We start from the raw sequence: 16,467 nt of genomic DNA on the forward strand, positions 1-16,467 counted from the left end.
CACGGTGTTGGGGTGGGGAGGGATTACTGAGTTATTGCGGAAGCTGGTTTAACATCAGTACAGATACAGTCAGTAACACGGCGCGGGGGGTGAGGGGTTACTGAGAGACAGTGTGACCGAGCTGGATTAACATCAGTAGAGATACAGTCAGTAATACAGGGCGCTGGTGGAGAAGGTTACTGAGGGACAGCGTGAGGGAGCTGGATTAACATCATTAGAGCTACAGTCAGTAACACGGCGCTGGGGAGAGGGGTTACTGAGTGACAGTGTGAGGGAGCTGGATTAACATCAGTAGAGATATGTTGCGTCCGTGTATAATAAGACACAGACTGCGGAGAACGGTACAACAGGTGTTTACTCAACGTGGCTCACAGTGGAACTGATCTGTACAGATTACTACTCAGGGCTATATACAGGTGTGGTCACTGCCGGTACTGCAGTATACATGAGCTGTAAAAGATAGTTCCCCACTTAAAGGTATATACATTACAAGATACAGTCAGTAACACAGGGTGCTGAGGGAGGGGTTACTGAGTGTCAGTGTGAGAGAGCTGGATTATCATCAGTGGAGATACAGTCAGTAACACAGGGCGCTGGGGGAGGTGTTACTGAGTGACAGTGTGAGGGAGCTGGATTAACATCAATAGAGATACAGTCAGTAACACAGGGTGCTGGGGGAGGGGTTACTGAGTGAGGGTGAGGGAGCTGGATTAACATCAGTAGAGATGCAGTCAGTAACACGGCGCTGGGGAGAGGGGTTACTGAGTGACAGTGTGAGGGAGCTGGATTAACATCAGTAGAGATGCAGTCAGTAACACGGCGCTGGGGAGAGGGGTTACTGAGTGACAGTGTGAGGGAGCTGGATTAACATCAGTAGACATACAGTCAGTGACAGGATGCTGGGGGAGGGGTTACTGAGTGACTGTGAGGGAGCTGGATTAACATCAGAAGAGATACAGTCAGTAACACGGTGCTGGTGGAGAAGGTTACTGAGGGACAGTGTGAGGGAGCTGGATTAACATCAGTAGAGATACAGTCAGTAACACGGTGCTGGGGGAGAGGGGTTACTGAGTGACTGTGAGGGAGCTGGATTAACATCAGAAGAGATACAGTCAGTAACACGGTGCTGGTGGAGAAGGTTACTGAGGGACAGTGTGAGGGAGCTGGATTAACATCAGTAGAGATACAGTCAGTAACACAGGGTGCTGGGGGAGAGGGGTTACTGAGTGACAGTGTGCGGGAGCTGGATTAACATCAGTAGAAACACAATCAGTAACACGGCGCTAGGGGGAGGGGTTACTGAGTGACTGTGTGAGGGAGCTGGATTAACATAGTAGAGATACAGTCAGTAACACGGCGCTGGGGTAGAGGGGTTAATGAGTGACAGTGTGACGGAGGTGGATTAACATCAGTAGAGATACAGTCAGTAACACAGCGTGCTGGGGATAGGTGTTACTGAGTGACAGTGTGAGGGAGCTGGATTAACATCAGCGGAGATACAGTCAGTAACACAGGGTGCTGGGGGAGGGGTTACTGAGTGACTGAGGGAGCTGGATTAACATCAGTAGAGATACAGTCAGTAACACAGGGTGCTGAGGGGTGAGGGGTTACTGAGTGACCGTGTGAGGGAGCTGGATTAACATCAGTAGAGACACAGTCAGTAACACAAGGCACTGGGGGAGAGAGGTTACTGAATGACAGTGTGAGGGAGCTGGATTAACATCAATAGAGATACAGTTAGTAACACGGTGCTGGGGGTGAGGGGTTACTGAGTGACAATGCGAGGGCGCTGGATTAATATCAGTAGAGATACAGTCAGTAACACGGCGCGGGGGCAGAGGGGTTACTGAGTGACTGTGAGGGAGCTGGGTTAACATCAGTAGAGATACAGTCAGTAACGCAGGGTGCTGGGGATAGGTGTTATTGAGTGACAGTGTGAGGGAGATGGATTAACATCAGTAGAGATACAGTCAGTAACACAGGGTGCTGGGGGAGGGGTTACTGAGTGACAGTGTGAGGGAGCTGGATTAACATCAGTAGAGATACGGTCAGTAACACGGTACTGGGGGAGGGGTTACTGAGGGACAGTGTGAGGGAGCTGGATTAACATCAGTAAAGATACAGTCGGTAACAGCGCTGGGGAGAGGGGTTACTGAGTGACAGCGTGAGGGAGCTGGATTAACATCAATAGAGATACAGTTAGTAACACAAGGCACTGGGGGAGAGAGGTTACTGAATGACAGTGTCAGGGAGCTGGATTAACATCAATAGAGATACAGTTAGTAACACGGTGCTGGGGGAGGGGTTACTGAGTGACAATGCGAGGGCGCAGGATTAATATCAGTAGAGATACAGTCAGTAACACGGCGCGGGGGCAGAGGGGTTACTGAGTGACTGTGAGGGAGCTGGGTTAACATCAGTAGAGATACAGTCAGTAACGCAGGGTGCTGGGGATAGGTGTTATTGAGTGACAGTGTGAGGGAGATGGATTAACATCAGTAGAGATACAGTCAGTAACACAGGGCGCGGGGGATGGTGTTACTGAGTGACAGTGTGAGGGAGCTGGATTAACATCAGTAGAGATACAGTCAGTAACACGGCGCTGGGGGAGGGGTTACTGAGTGACTGTGTGAGGGAGCTGGATTAACATCAGTAGAGATACAGTGAGTAACACAGGGCGCTGGGGGGAGGGGTAACTGAGTGACAGTGTGAGGGAGCTGGATTAACATCAGTAGAGATACAGTGAGTAACACAGGGCGCTGGGGGGAGGGGTTACTGAGTGACAGTGTGAGGAAGCTAGATTAACATCCGTAGAGCTATCGTCAGTAACACAGGGTGCTGGGGGAGGGGTTACTGAGTGACAGTGTGAGGGAGCTGGATTAACATTAGTAGAGATACAGTCAGTAACACGGTGTTGGGGTGGGGAGGGATTACTGAGTTATTGCGGAAGCTGGTTTAACATCAGTACAGATACAGTCAGTAACACGGCGCAAGGGGGTGAGGGGTTACTGAGAGACAGTGTGACAGAGCTGGATTAACATCAGTGGAGATACAGTCAGTAATACAGGGCGCTGGTGGAGAAGGTTACTGAGGGACAGTGTGAGGGAGCTGGATTAACATCAGTAGAGATATGTTGCGTCCGTGTATAATAAGACACAGACTGCGGAGAACGGTACAACAGGTGTTTACTCAACGTGTCTCACAGTGGAACTGATCTGTACAGATTACTACTCAGGGCTATATACAGGTGTGGTTACTGCAGTATACATGAGCTGTAAAAGATAGTTCCCCACTTAAAGGTATATACATTACAAGATACAGTCAGTAACACAGGGCGCTGGGGGAGTGGTTACTGAGTGACAGTGTGCGGGAGCTGGATTAACATTAGTCGAGACACAATCAGTAACACGGCGCTAGGGGGAGGGGTTACTGAGGGACAGTGTGAGGGAGCTGGATTATCATCAGTGGAGATACAGTCAGTAACACGGTGCGGGGGGAGGGGTTACTGAGGGACAGTGTGAGGGAGCTGGATTAACATCGGTAGAGATACAGTCAGTAACAGGGCGCTGGGGGAGGGGTTACTGAGTGACAGTGTGAGGGAGCTGGATTAACATCAGAAGAGATACAGTCAGTAACACAGGGTGCTGGTGGAGAAGGTTACTGAGGGACAGTGTGAGGGAGCTGGATTAACATCAGTAGAGATACAGTCAGTAACACAGGGCGCTGGGGGTGAGGGGTTACTGAGTGACAGTGTGCGGGAGCTGGATTAACATCAGTAGAGATACAGTCAGTAACACAGGGCGCTGGGGGAGGGGTTACTGAGTGACAGTGTGAGGGAGCTGGATTAACATCAGAAGAGATACAGTCAGTAACACAGGGTGCTGGTGGAGAAGGTTACTGAGGGACAGTGTGAGGGAGCTGGATTAACATCAGTAGAGATACAGTCAGTAACACAGGGCGCTGGGGGTGAGGGGTTACTGAGTGACAGTGTGCGGGAGCTGGATTAACATCAGTAGAGACACAATCAGTAACAGCGCTGGGGAGAGGGGTTACTGAGTGACAGTGTGAGGGAGCTGGATTAACATCAATAGAGATACAGTCAGTAACACAGGGTGCTGGGGGAGGGGTTACTAAGTGACAGTGTGAGGGAGCTGGATTCACATCAGCGGAGAGACAGTCAGTAACCCAGGGCGCTGGGGGAGGGGTTACTGAGTGACAGTGTGAGGGAGCTGGATTAACATCAGTAGAGATACAGCCGGTAACATGGCGCTGGGGGAGGGGTTACTGAGTGACAGCGTGAGGGAGCTGGATTAACATCGTAGAGATACAGTCAGTAACACAGGGCGCTGGGGAGAGGGGTTACTGAGTGACAGTGTGAGGGAGCTGGATTAACATCAGTAGAGATACAGACAGTAACACAGGGCGCTGGGGGAGAGGTTACTGAGTGACAGTGTGAGGGAGCTGGATTAACATCAGTAGACATACAGTCAGTAACACGGTGCTGGGTGAGGGGTTACTGAGTGACAGTGTGAGGGAGCTGGATGTCCCTTGGTTCCTTTAATATTCAAAAATCTATCGATTTCGGTCTTGAATATACTCAACGACTGAGCCTCCACAGCCCCCTGGGGTAGAGAATTCCAAAGATTCATTTGCCAATTACACGCCCGCCCTGCAGGTTTATCAATGTCTCCCTGTATTTTGTCGCAGGACTCCTCTGTATTTACAATCCCCTCGAGCCTGCTCTGCCATTCAATAAGATCATGGCTGATCAGCGATCTCATCTCCCCTTTCCTGCCCGATCCCCATATCCCTTGATTCCCTTAATATCCAAAAATCTGTTACATAGAAACATAGAAGATCGGAGCTGGAGTAGGCCATTCGGCTCTTCGAGCCTGCTCCGCCATTCAATGAGATCATGGCTGATCATCCAAATTCAGTACCCTGTCCCTGCTTTCTCCCCATATCCCTTGATCCCTTTAGCCTTAAGAAATATATCCAACTCTTTCTTGAATATACTTAATGAACTGGCCTCCACCGCCCTCTGTGGCAGAGAATTCCACAGGTTCACCACTCTGGGTGAAGAAATTCCTCCTCATTTCAGTCCTAAATGGCTTACCCCTTATCCTTGGACTATGACCCCTGGTTCTGGACTCCCCGGCCATCAGAAACATCCTTCCTGCATCTAGTCTGTCCAGGCCTGACAGAATTTTATAGGTTTCGATGAGATCACCCCTCAATCTTCTAAACTCCAGTGAGTATAAGCCCAATCGACACAATCTCTCCTCGTACGTCATTCCTGCCATCCCAGGTATCAGCCTGGTGAATCTTCGCTGCACTCCCTCCATGGCAAGAACGTCCTTCCTCAGGTAAGGTGACCAAAACTGCACACAATACTCAAGGTGTGGTCTCACCAAGGCCCTGTACAACTGCAGCAAGACATCCTTGTTCTTGTACTCGAACCCTCTTGCTACGAAGGCCAACACACCATTTGCCTTCTTAGCCGCCTGCTGCACCTGCATGCTTACCTTCAGCGACTGGTGCACAAGGACGCCCAGGTCTCTTTGCACTTCCCCTTCTCTCAATCTATTGCCATTCAAATAATAATCTGCCTTCCTGTTTTTGCCACCAAAGTGGATAACCTCACATTTATCCACATTATAGTGCAATTGCCATGTTTCTGCCCAATCACCTAACCTGTCCAAATCGTACTGGAGTTTCACGACATCCTCCTCACAGCATACCCTCCCACCCAGCTTTGTGTCGTCTGCAAATTTGGAGATACTACATCCAATTCCCTTGTCCAGATCATTAATATACATTGTGAACAGCTGGGGCCCTAGGACTGATCCTTGCGGTACCCCACTAGTCACTGCCTGCCACTCGGAAAACGACCCGTTTATTCCAACTCTTTGCTTTCTGTCTGCCAACCAGTTCTCTATCCAAGTCAATACCTTGCCCCCAATCCCATGTGCCTTAATTTGGCACGCTAATCTCTTATGCGGGACCTTATCGAAAGCCTTCTGAAAGTCCAAATACACCACATCCACTGGTTCTCCCTTATCTATTTTACCAGTTACATCCTCAAAAAATTCCAGTAGATTAGTCAAGCATGATTTACCTTTTGTAAATCCATGTTGACTTTGTCCGATCCAGTCACTGCTTTCCAAGTGCTCTGCTATTACATCTTTTATAATGGACTCTAGCATTTTCCCCACTACCGATGTCAGGCTTACCGGTCTATAATTCCCCGCTTTTTCTCTACCACCTTTTTTGAATAGTGGGGTAACATTAGCTACCCTCCAATCCATGGGTACCGTTCCAGAGTCTATCGAGTTCTGGAAGATGACCAGCAATGCATCTACTATTTCTAGGGCCACTTCCTTAAGTACCCTGGGATGTAGATTATCAGGCCCTGGGGATTTATCGGCCTTCAGTCCCATCAATTTTCCTAACACCATTTCCCTACAAATACTGATTTCTTTCAATTCCACCCTTTCATCAGACCCTATGTTCCCTGGCATCTCTGGGAGGTTATTTGTGTCCTCCTTTGTGAAGACAGAACCAAAATATATATTTAGTTGGTCTGACATTTCTTTGTTCCCCATTATAAATTCCCCGGATTCTGACTGCAAGGGACCTACGCTTGACTTCACCAATCTTTTTCTCTTCACATATCTATAAAAGCTTTTACAGTCAGTTTTTATGTTCCCTGCAAGCTTACTCTCATATTCTATTTTCCCATTCTTAATTAATCCCTTTGTCCTCCTTTGTTGAATCCTAAACTGCTCCCAATCCTCAGGATTATTGCTTTTTCTGGCCAATTTATATGCCCTCTCCTTGGACCTTATGCTATCCCTAATTTCCCTTGTTAGCCACGGTTGGGTCACCTTTTTTGTTTTATTTTTATGCCAAACTGGGATGAACAAATTCTGTAGCTCATCCATTCGGTCTTTGAATGTTTGCCATTGCCTATCCACCGTCAACCCTTTGAGTGCCATTCCCCAATCAATCCTACCCAACTCGCTCCTCAGACCATCGTAGTCTCCTTTATTTAAATTCAGGACCCTAGTCTCCGAGTCAACTACTTCATTCTCCATCTTAATGAAGAATTCGATCATATTATGATCACTCCGCTCCAATGGGCCTCGCACAACAAGATTGCTAATTAATCCTTTCTCGTTACATAATACCCAGTCTAAGATGGCCTGATCTCTGGTTGGTTCCTCGACATATTGGTCCAGGAAACCATCCCGTAAACACTCCAGGAATTCCTCCTCCACAGTATTGTTACTAATTTGGTTGGCCCAATCTATATGTAGATTAAAGTCACCCATGATGACTGCTGTGCCCTTATTGCACGCTTCTTTAATTTCCCTTTTAATGCCATCCCCAACCTCCGCCTTACTGTTTGGAGGTCTATAAACCACTCCCACTAACGTTTTTTTCGCCTTAGTATTTCTCAATTCTACCCATACAGATTCCACCTCATCAGAGCTAATATCCTTCATTACAATTGTGTTAATCCCTTCTTTAACCAGTAATGCTACCCCACCTCCCTTTCCTTTTTGCCTATCTTTCCTGAATATCGAATACCCCTGGATGTTGAGTTCCCAGTCTTGGCCAACCTTGAGCCACGTTTCTGTAATCCCAACCAAATCGTATTTGTTTACTCCTATTTGCGCAGCCAATTCATCCACCTTATTACAAATGCTCCTCGCATTAAGACACAAAGCCTTCAGGCTTGTTTTTTTAACGCTCTTAGACCTATTAGAATTATTATTTACTGTGGCCAAGTTTGATTTAAACCGTTGATTTCTCTGACTGCCACTTTTGTTTTTCTCCTTCCTATCTTTTGCTTTTATCCTTGTTTCCCTTTCCTCTGTCTCCCTGCTCAGGTTCCCAACCCCCTGCCATTTTAGTTTAAACCCTCCCCCACAGCACTAGCAAACACTCCCCCTAGGACGTCGGTTCCAGCCCTGCCCAGGTGCAAACCGTCCGGTTTGAACTGGTCCCACCTCCCCCAGAACCGGTTCCAATGTCCCAGGAACTTGAATCTCTCCCCCTGGCACCATTCCTCTAGCCACGTATTCATCTGAAGTATCCTTCTATTTCTACTCTGACTAGCACGTGGCACTGGTAGCAATCCTGAGATTACTACCTTTGAGGTCCTGTTTTTTAATTTACCTCCTAACTCCCTATATTCCGCTTTTAGGACCTCATCCCGCTTTTTACCTATATCGTTGGTGCCTATATGCACCACAACAACTGGCTGTTCACCCTCCCCTTCCAAGATGTTCTGCAGCCGCTCGGAGACATCCTTGACCCTTGCACCAGGGAGGCAACACACCATCATGGAGTCTCGTTTGCGGCCGCAGAAACGCCTATCTATTCCCCTTACAATTGAATCCCCTATTACTATAGCTCTCCCCCTCTTTTTCCTCCCGTCCTGTGCAGCAGAGCCACCCCTGGTGCCAGGAAGTTGGCTGCTGCTGCCTTCCTCTGATAAGCCATCCCCCCCAACAGTACTCAAAGTGGTGTATCTGTTGGAGAGGGGGATGGCCACAGGGGACCCCTGCACTACCTGCCTGCGCCTAGTACTCTGCCTGTTGGTCACCCGTTCCCTTTCTTCCTGTCCAACCTCTACCTGCGGTGTGTCCAACTCCGTAAATGTGCTATTCACGATGTCCTGAGCATCGTGAACGCGCCAGTATGTATCCAATTGCAGCTCCAGCGCCGCAATGCGGTCTCAGTAGCTGCAGCTGGATGCACTTCCTGCACACGTAGTTGTCAGGGACACAGGAAGTGTCCCTGAGTTCCCACATATCGCAGGGGGAGCAGATCACGGGGCTGGGCTGTCCTGCCATGACTTACCCTTTAATCGATCTCTGTCTTGAATATACTCAACGACTGAGCCTCCACAGCCCTCTGGGGCAGAGAATTCCAAAGATTCACCGCCCTCTGAGTGAAGAAATTTCTCCTCACCTCAGTCCTAAATGGCCGACCCCTTATTCTGAGACTGTGACCCCTGGTTCTAGACTCCCCAGCCAGGGGAAACTGTCTCCCAGCATCTAGCCTGTCAAGCCCTGTAAGAATTTTGTATGTTTCAGTGAGATCACCTCTCATTCTTCTAAACTCTAGAGAATATCGGCCTAGTCTCCTCAATCTCTCCTCATAGGACAATCCCCCCATCCCAGGAACCAGTCTGGTGAACCTTCGTTGCACTCCCTCTATGGCAAGTATATCCTTCCTTAGGTAAGGAGTCCAAAACTGTACACAATACTCCAGGTGTGGTCTCACCAAGGCCCTGTATAATTGTAGTAAGACATCTTTACTCTTATAGAATAAGTCCAGGGAACTATAGACCAATTAACTTAGTCTTTACTCTTATACTCCAATCCTCTTGTAGGCAGTTAGCAGTAGAGAATAGTAGTCGGAGGTTTTCTCTGCATTCCAGAATGATTCTGGAATAGTGAGCAGTTTTGACGGACGAGAGCAGGACCCGATAATGCTTTATGTGGTCCAGCCAGACCTGGCGGTGAATGGCTAAACCAGTTGTCCGCTGCATCCGTTCAAGTCTGCGTCCCTTGGACTTGAGGGAGCGGAGATGTGGGCCGTACCACGGGGAACGGCCAGGGCGAGAGAGTGTCATGTTTTTAACAGGGAGGGACTCGGGCATCAGAGGTGGTGGTGAGGGTGTGGTTGAGCAGATCGGTGGCTGCAGAAATGTCGTGGTGAATAAGAACTTAAGAATTAAGAGCAGGAGTGGGCCATACGACACCTCGAGTCTGCTCCGCCATTCAGTAAGATCATGGCTGATCATCGACCTCAACTCCACTTTCCCGTCCGATCTCCATAGCCCTTGATTCCCAGAGAGTCCAACAATCTTATCGCTCTCAGCCTCGAACATACTCAATGACTGAGCCTCCACAGCCCTCTGGGGCAGAAAATTCCAAAGATTCACAACCCTCTGTGTGAAGAAATTCCTCCCCATCTCGGTCTTAAATGGCCGACCCCTTATCCTGAGACTGTGTCCCCTAGTTCTAGACTCTCCAGCCAGGGGAAACAACCTCAGCATCTACCCTGTCAATCCCCTTCAGAATCTTGTATGTTTCAATGAGATCACCTCTCATTCTTCTAAACTCCAGAGAGTATCGGCCCATTCTACACAATCTCTCACCATAGGACAGTCCTCCCATCCCAGGAATCAATCTAGTGAACCTTCGTTGCACCGCCTCCAAGGCAAGTATATCCTTCCTTAGATAAGGAGACCAAAACTGTGCACAGTACTCCAGGTGTGGTCTCACCAAGGCCCTGTACAATTGTAGCAAGACTTCCTTACTCTTATACTTCAACCCCCTTGTAATAAAGGCCAACATGCCATTTGCCTTCCTTATTGCTTGCTGTACCTGCATGCTAGCTTTCTGTGTTTCTTGCAAGAGGACACCCAAATGGCGGGCCAAAGGCTGGACAGTTGAGTTTTTGAAATTGCAGCAATGCTAATGTCTGCTGTGTTTCTGTTTTTTCCAGAATTTTACTTCCCGAAGTTCCCAGGAAGCTGAAAGAGCTGATCCAGGATGGCTACAAGGTGAGGTGTTCGGGTAAAAGAGGTGGTTCTTGGTGTCTGAACTCCTTTCAGGGCCGCCATCGCTGCTGGGCGGGGTCCCTTGGAGTGGGGGCGGTTTGCTATTTGGTTCACTTGTTGACGCCTCTCCTGGGGGGGAGGAGGGAGGGATGCCCTCCTTAAACTTGGCGTCTCTCCTGGGGGGGAACCCCTCTAGACTTGGCATCTCTCCTGGGGAGAAACCCCTCTGTAAACTTGGCGTCTCTCCTGGGGGGAGCCCCTCTGTAAACTTGACCTCTCCCCTGGGGGGAACCCCTCTGTAAACTTGACGTCTCTCCTGGGGGAGCCCCTTTGTAGACTTGGCGTTTCTCCTGGGGGTAACCCCTCTAGACTTGGCATCTCTCCTGGGGGGATCCCCTCTGTAAACTTGGCGTCTCTCCTGGGGGGAGCCCCTCTGTAAACTTGGCGTCTCTCCTGGGGGGAGCCCCTCTGTAAACTTGGCGTCTCTCCTGGGGGGAGCCCCTCTGTAAACTTGGCGTCTCTCCTGGGGGGAGCCCCTCTGTAAACTTGACGTCTCTCCTGGGGGGAACCCCGCTGTAGACTTGGCGTCTCCTGGGGGGAACCCCTCTGTAGACCTGACATCTCTCCTGGGGGGGAACCCCTCTGTAAACTTGGCATCTCTCCTGGGGGGAAACCCCTCTGTAAACTTGGCATCTCTCCTGGGGGGAGCCACTCTGTAGACTTGGTGTCTCTCCTGGGGGGAAACCCCTCTGTAAACTTGACGTCTCTCCTGGGGGGAGCCACTCTGTAGACTTGGTGTCTCTCCTGGGGGGAACCCCTCTGTAAACTTGGCATCTCTCCTGGGGGTAACCCCTTTGTAAACTTGGCGTCTCTCCTGAGGGAGCCACTCTGTAGACTTGGCGTCTCTCCTGGGGGGAGCCACTCTGTAGACTTGGTGTCTCTCCTGGGGGGAACCCCTCTGTAAACTTGGCGTCTCTCCTGGGGGAGCCACTCTGTAGACTTGGCGTCTCTCCTGGGGGGAGCCACTCTGTAGACTTGGCATCTCTCCTGGGGGGAACCCCTCTGTAGACTTGACGTCTCTCCTGGGGGGAACCCCTCTGTAAACTTGGCATCTCTCCTGGGGGTATCTCCTCTGTAAACTTGGCGTCGCTCCTGGGGGGGAACCCCTCTGTAAACTTGGCGTCTCTCCTGGGGGGAATCCCCTCTGTAAACTTGGCGTCTCTCCTGGGGGGAAGCCCTCTGTAGACTTGGCATCTCTCCGGGGGAACCCCTCTGTAAACTTGGCGTCTCTCCTGGGGGGATCCCCTCTGTAGACTTGGCGTCTCTCCTGGGGGGAACCCCTCTGTAAACTTGACGTCTCTCCTGGGGGGAACCCCTCTGTAAACTTGGCATCTCTCCTGGGGGGAACCCCCCTGTAAACTTGACGTCTCTCCTGGGGGAACCCCTCTGTAAACTTGGCATCTCTCCTGGGGGGAACCCCTCTGTAAACTTGACGTCTCTCCTGGGGGGGAACCCCTCTGTAAACTTGACGTCTCTCCTGGGGGGATCACCTCTGTAAACTTGGCATCTCTCCTGGGGGGGGAACCCCTCTGTAAACTTGGCGTTTCTCCTGGGGGAGCCACTCTGTAGACTTGGTGTGTCTCCTGGGGGGGAACCCCTCTGTAAACTTGGCGTCTCTCCTGGGGGGACCCCCTCTGTAGACTTGGCGTCTCTCCTGGGGGGAACCCCTCTGTAGACTTGACATCTCTCCTGGGGGGGAACCCCTCTGTAAACTTGACGTCTCTCCTGGGGGGAACCCCTCTGTAAACTTGGCATTTCTCCTGGGGGGGAATCCCTCTGTAAACTTGGCATCTCTCCTGGGGGGAACCCCTCTCTAAACTTGGCGTCTCTTATGGGGGCTGGCTGTAGGCTGAGGGGGGAGGGGTCCATGACTTGGTCACGAGGCTGCCCAAGGTTGAAATACCCGCTGGTGATCGCAGGCCGGGCTTGCTCGCACGCACGCCCTGGGCTCGGAAGTCCCCGCCCACCCACAGCCCGGGGGCCTGCCCCTTTAAACGAGGATTGACTGCTCATCCTGCCTTTCGTTGGTTTCAGATTGTCTTCTTCACCAATCAGAGGGGGATCAGCCGGGGCAAGCTTCGCCCTCGAGACTTCCAGGGCAAGGTGGAGGCTATCGTCACCCGACTGGGCATTCCCATCCAGGTAGGTTCAGGGGAGGGGCGATTGGAAGGAGAGAGGGGGTGTCGGAGGGGCAGTACTGAGGGAGCGCTGCACTGTCGGAGGGGCAGTACTGAGGGAGCGCTGCACTGTCGGAGGGGCAGTACTGAGGGAGCGCCGCACTGTCGGAGGGTCAATACTGAGGGAGCGCTGCACTGTCGGAGGGGCAGTACTGAGGGAGCGCTGCACTGTCGGAGGGGCAGTACTGAGGGAGCGCTGCACTGTCGGAGGGTCAATACTGAGGGAGCGCCGCACTGTCGGAGGGTCAGTACTGAGGGAGCGCTGCACTGTCGGAGGGGCAGTACTGAGGGAGCGCTGCTCCATCGGAGGGGCAGTACTGAGGGAGCGCTGCACTGTCGGAGCGGCAGTACTGAGGGAGCGCTGCACTGTCGGAGGGGCAATACTGAGGGAGCGCTGCACTGTGGGAGGGGCAGTACTGAGGGAGTGCTGCACTGTCGGAGGGTCAGTACTGAGGGAGTGCTGCACTGTCGGAGGGTCAGTACTGAGGGAGCGCCGCACTGTCGGAGGGGCAATACTGAGGGAATGCTGCACTGTGGGAGGGGCAGTACTGAGGGAGTGCTGCGCTGTCGGAGGGTCAGTACTGAGGGAGCGCTGCGCTGTCGGAGGGTCAGTACTGAGGGAGCGCTGCACTGTCGGAGGGGCAGTACTGAGGGAGCGCCGCATTGTAGGAGGGACAGTACTGAGGGAGCGCTGCACTGTCGGAGGGGCAGTACTGAGGGATTGCCGCACTGTCGGAGGGGGAATACTGAGGAATGTTAAAAAGAAATAGTAAAGTATTCTACAGACACAGAGCCTGCAAAGGGATATATATCGGTTATGTGAGTGGGCAAGAAGGTGTCAGATGAAGTATAATGTGGGGAAATGTGAGGTTATTCACTTTGATAAGAAGAATGGAAAAACAGAAATTTTTAAAAATTTTGAGAAACTATTAAATGTTGGTGTTCAGAGGGACCTGGGTGTCCTAGTATATGAAACACTGAAAGCAAACATGCAGGTGCAGCAAGCAGTTAGGAAGGCAAATGGTATGTTGGCCTTCATTGCGAGAGGATTTGAGTACAGGAGCAAGGATGTCTTACTACAGTTATACAGGGCCTTGGTGAGACCACACCTGGAGTACTGTGTGCAGTTTTGGTCTCCTTACCTAAGAAAGGATATACTTGCCATAGAGGGAGTGCAACGAAGGTTCACCAGACTGATTCCTGGGATGGCAGGACTGTCGTATGAGGAGAGATTGGGTCGACTAGGCCTGTATTCACTAGAGTTTAGAAGAATGAGAGGGGATCTCATTGAAATGTATAAAATTCTGACAGGGCTAGACAGACTGGATGCAGGGAGGATGTTTCCCCTGGCTGGGGGGGGTCTAGAACGAGGGGTCACAGTCTCAGGATACGGGGTAGGACATTTAGGACCGAGATGAGGAGAAATTTCTTCACTCAGAGGGTGGTGAACCTGTGGAATTCTCTACCACAGAAGGCTGTGGAGGCCAAGTCACTGAATATATTTAAGAAGGAGATAGATAGATTTCTAGACACAAAAGGGATCAAGGGGTATGGGGGGAGAGCGGGAATATGGTATTGAGGTTGAGGATCAGCCATGATCAGATTGAATGGCGGAGCAGGCTCGAGGGGCCGAATGGCCGACTCCTGCTCCTATTTTTCTATACTTGCCTTAGATGTGGTACAACGGAGGTTCACCAGACTGATTCTGGGATGGGGGGATTGTCCTATGAGGAGAGATTGAGGAGACTAGGCCAATATTCTCTAGAGTTTAGAAGAATGAGAGGGGATCTCATCGAAACATACAAAATTCTCACAGGACTTGACAGGGTAGATGCAGGGAGGATGTTTCCCCTGGCTGGGGAGTCTAGAACCAGGGGTCACAGTCTCAGAATAAGGGGTCGGCCATTTAGGACTGAGATGAGGAGAAATTTCTTCACTCAGAGGGCGGTGAATCTTTGGAATTCTCTACCCCAGAGGGCTGTGGAGGCTCAGTCGTTGAGTATATTCAAGACAGAGATCGATAGATTTTTGGATATTCAGGGAATCGAGGGATATGGGGATAGTGCAGGAAAGTGGAGATCAGGTAGATGATCAGCCCTGATCTCATTGAATGACGGAGCAGGCTCGAGGGGTTTGTAAATACAGAGGAGGCCTGCGACGAAATACAGGGAGACATTGATAAACCTGCAGGGCGGGCGTGTAATTGGCAAATGAAATTCAATGCAGATAAGTGTGAGGTGGTGCATTTTGGTAGGAAGAATAAGGAGGCCTCAAACTCCATGGAAAATAAGTGTCTAAATGGGGTAGAGGATCTAGGGGCACAGATATACATCACTAAAAGTAACGATGCAGGTTAATAAGGTCATTTAAAAAAAATCATTGGGGTTCATTTCTAGAGGGACAGCATCAAAACGCCGAGAAGTTATGTTAAACCTGGAGCACTGGGCACAGTTCTGGTCTCCATATTATAAGAAGGAGGCAGAGGCACTGGAGAGGGTGCAACAAGATTTACTGGAATGATCCCAGAACTGAGAGGTTATACCCATCGGGAAAGATTGAACAGGCTGGGGCTCTATTCTCTAGAAAAGAGACTGAGGGGTGACCTGATGGAGGTCTTTATGATTATGAAGGGGTTCGATAGGGTAGACGTGGAGGAAATGTTGCTACTTGTGGCCGAGACCAGAACTAGGGGCCATCAATATAAGATAGTCACTAATAAATCTAATAGGGAATTCAGGAGAAACTTCTTTACCCAGAGAGTGGTGAGAATGTGGAACTCGCTGCCACAGGGAGTGGTTGAGGCAAATAGTATAGAGGCATTTAAGGGGAAGCTGGATAAACACGTGCGGGAGAAAGGAATAGAAGGTGATGTTGACGGGGTGAGATGAAGAGGGGGTGGGAGGAGGCTGCTGTGGAGCATAAACACCGGCACGGAGCAGTTGGGTCGAACAGCCTGTTCCTGTGCTGTGTAATAGTCTCTCTTCCCTTCCACCCAGGTTTACGTATCGACAGGATTGGGATTCTACCGTAAACCAATGCTGGGAATGCTGGATCACTTCCGGGAACAGGTACTTGAGCTCAGTGCAGAGTGGGTCTGAGAGACGGGATTATTTACAGTTCTACCTGACACACACACTGACACTGACACACGCACACACTGACACTGACACACACACACACGCTGCCACTGACACACGCACACACGGACAATGACACACACACACACGCTGCCACTGACACACGCACACACTGACACACGCACACACGGACACACACACACACGCTGCCACTGACACACGCACACACTGACACACGCACACACGGACACTGACACACACACACACGCTGCCACTGACACACACACACGCGCGCTGGCGCCGACACGCGCGCTGGCGCCGACACGCGCGCTGGCGCCGAGACGCGCGCTGGCACACACACCGACACACACGCTGACACTGACGCACGCGCTGACACTGACGCACGCGCTGACACTGACACACGCGCTGACACGGCCGCGCCCACGCGCTGACACGGCCGCGCCCACGCGCTGACACGGCCGCGCCCACGCGCTGACACGGCCGCGCCCACGCGCTGACACGGCCGCGCCCACGCGCTGACACGGCCGCGCCCACGCGCTGACACTGACAC

At 51.1% G+C, this 16,467-nt stretch overlaps 1 protein-coding gene across 1 annotated transcript in view; it reads left to right on the forward strand.

The window, feature by feature from the left end:
* pnkp (polynucleotide kinase 3'-phosphatase) overlaps positions 1–16,467 on the forward strand; it is a 77,907-nt gene that overhangs the window by 32,176 nt on the left and 29,264 nt on the right. The window contains exons 6-8 of the mRNA XM_085984382.1: positions 10,528–10,585; positions 12,677–12,784; positions 15,816–15,887. Coding sequence (XP_085840508.1) covers positions 10,528–10,585; positions 12,677–12,784; positions 15,816–15,887 — 238 coding nt within the window. The remainder of the gene's footprint in view (positions 1–10,527; positions 10,586–12,676; positions 12,785–15,815; positions 15,888–16,467) is intronic.

Source organism: Somniosus microcephalus, chromosome 4 (assembly GCF_052327205.1).
Source record: "Somniosus microcephalus isolate GS21.2 chromosome 4, FLI_Smic_1.0, whole genome shotgun sequence".
In the NCBI taxonomy this organism is placed as follows: Eukaryota; Metazoa; Chordata; class Chondrichthyes; order Squaliformes; family Somniosidae; genus Somniosus; species Somniosus microcephalus.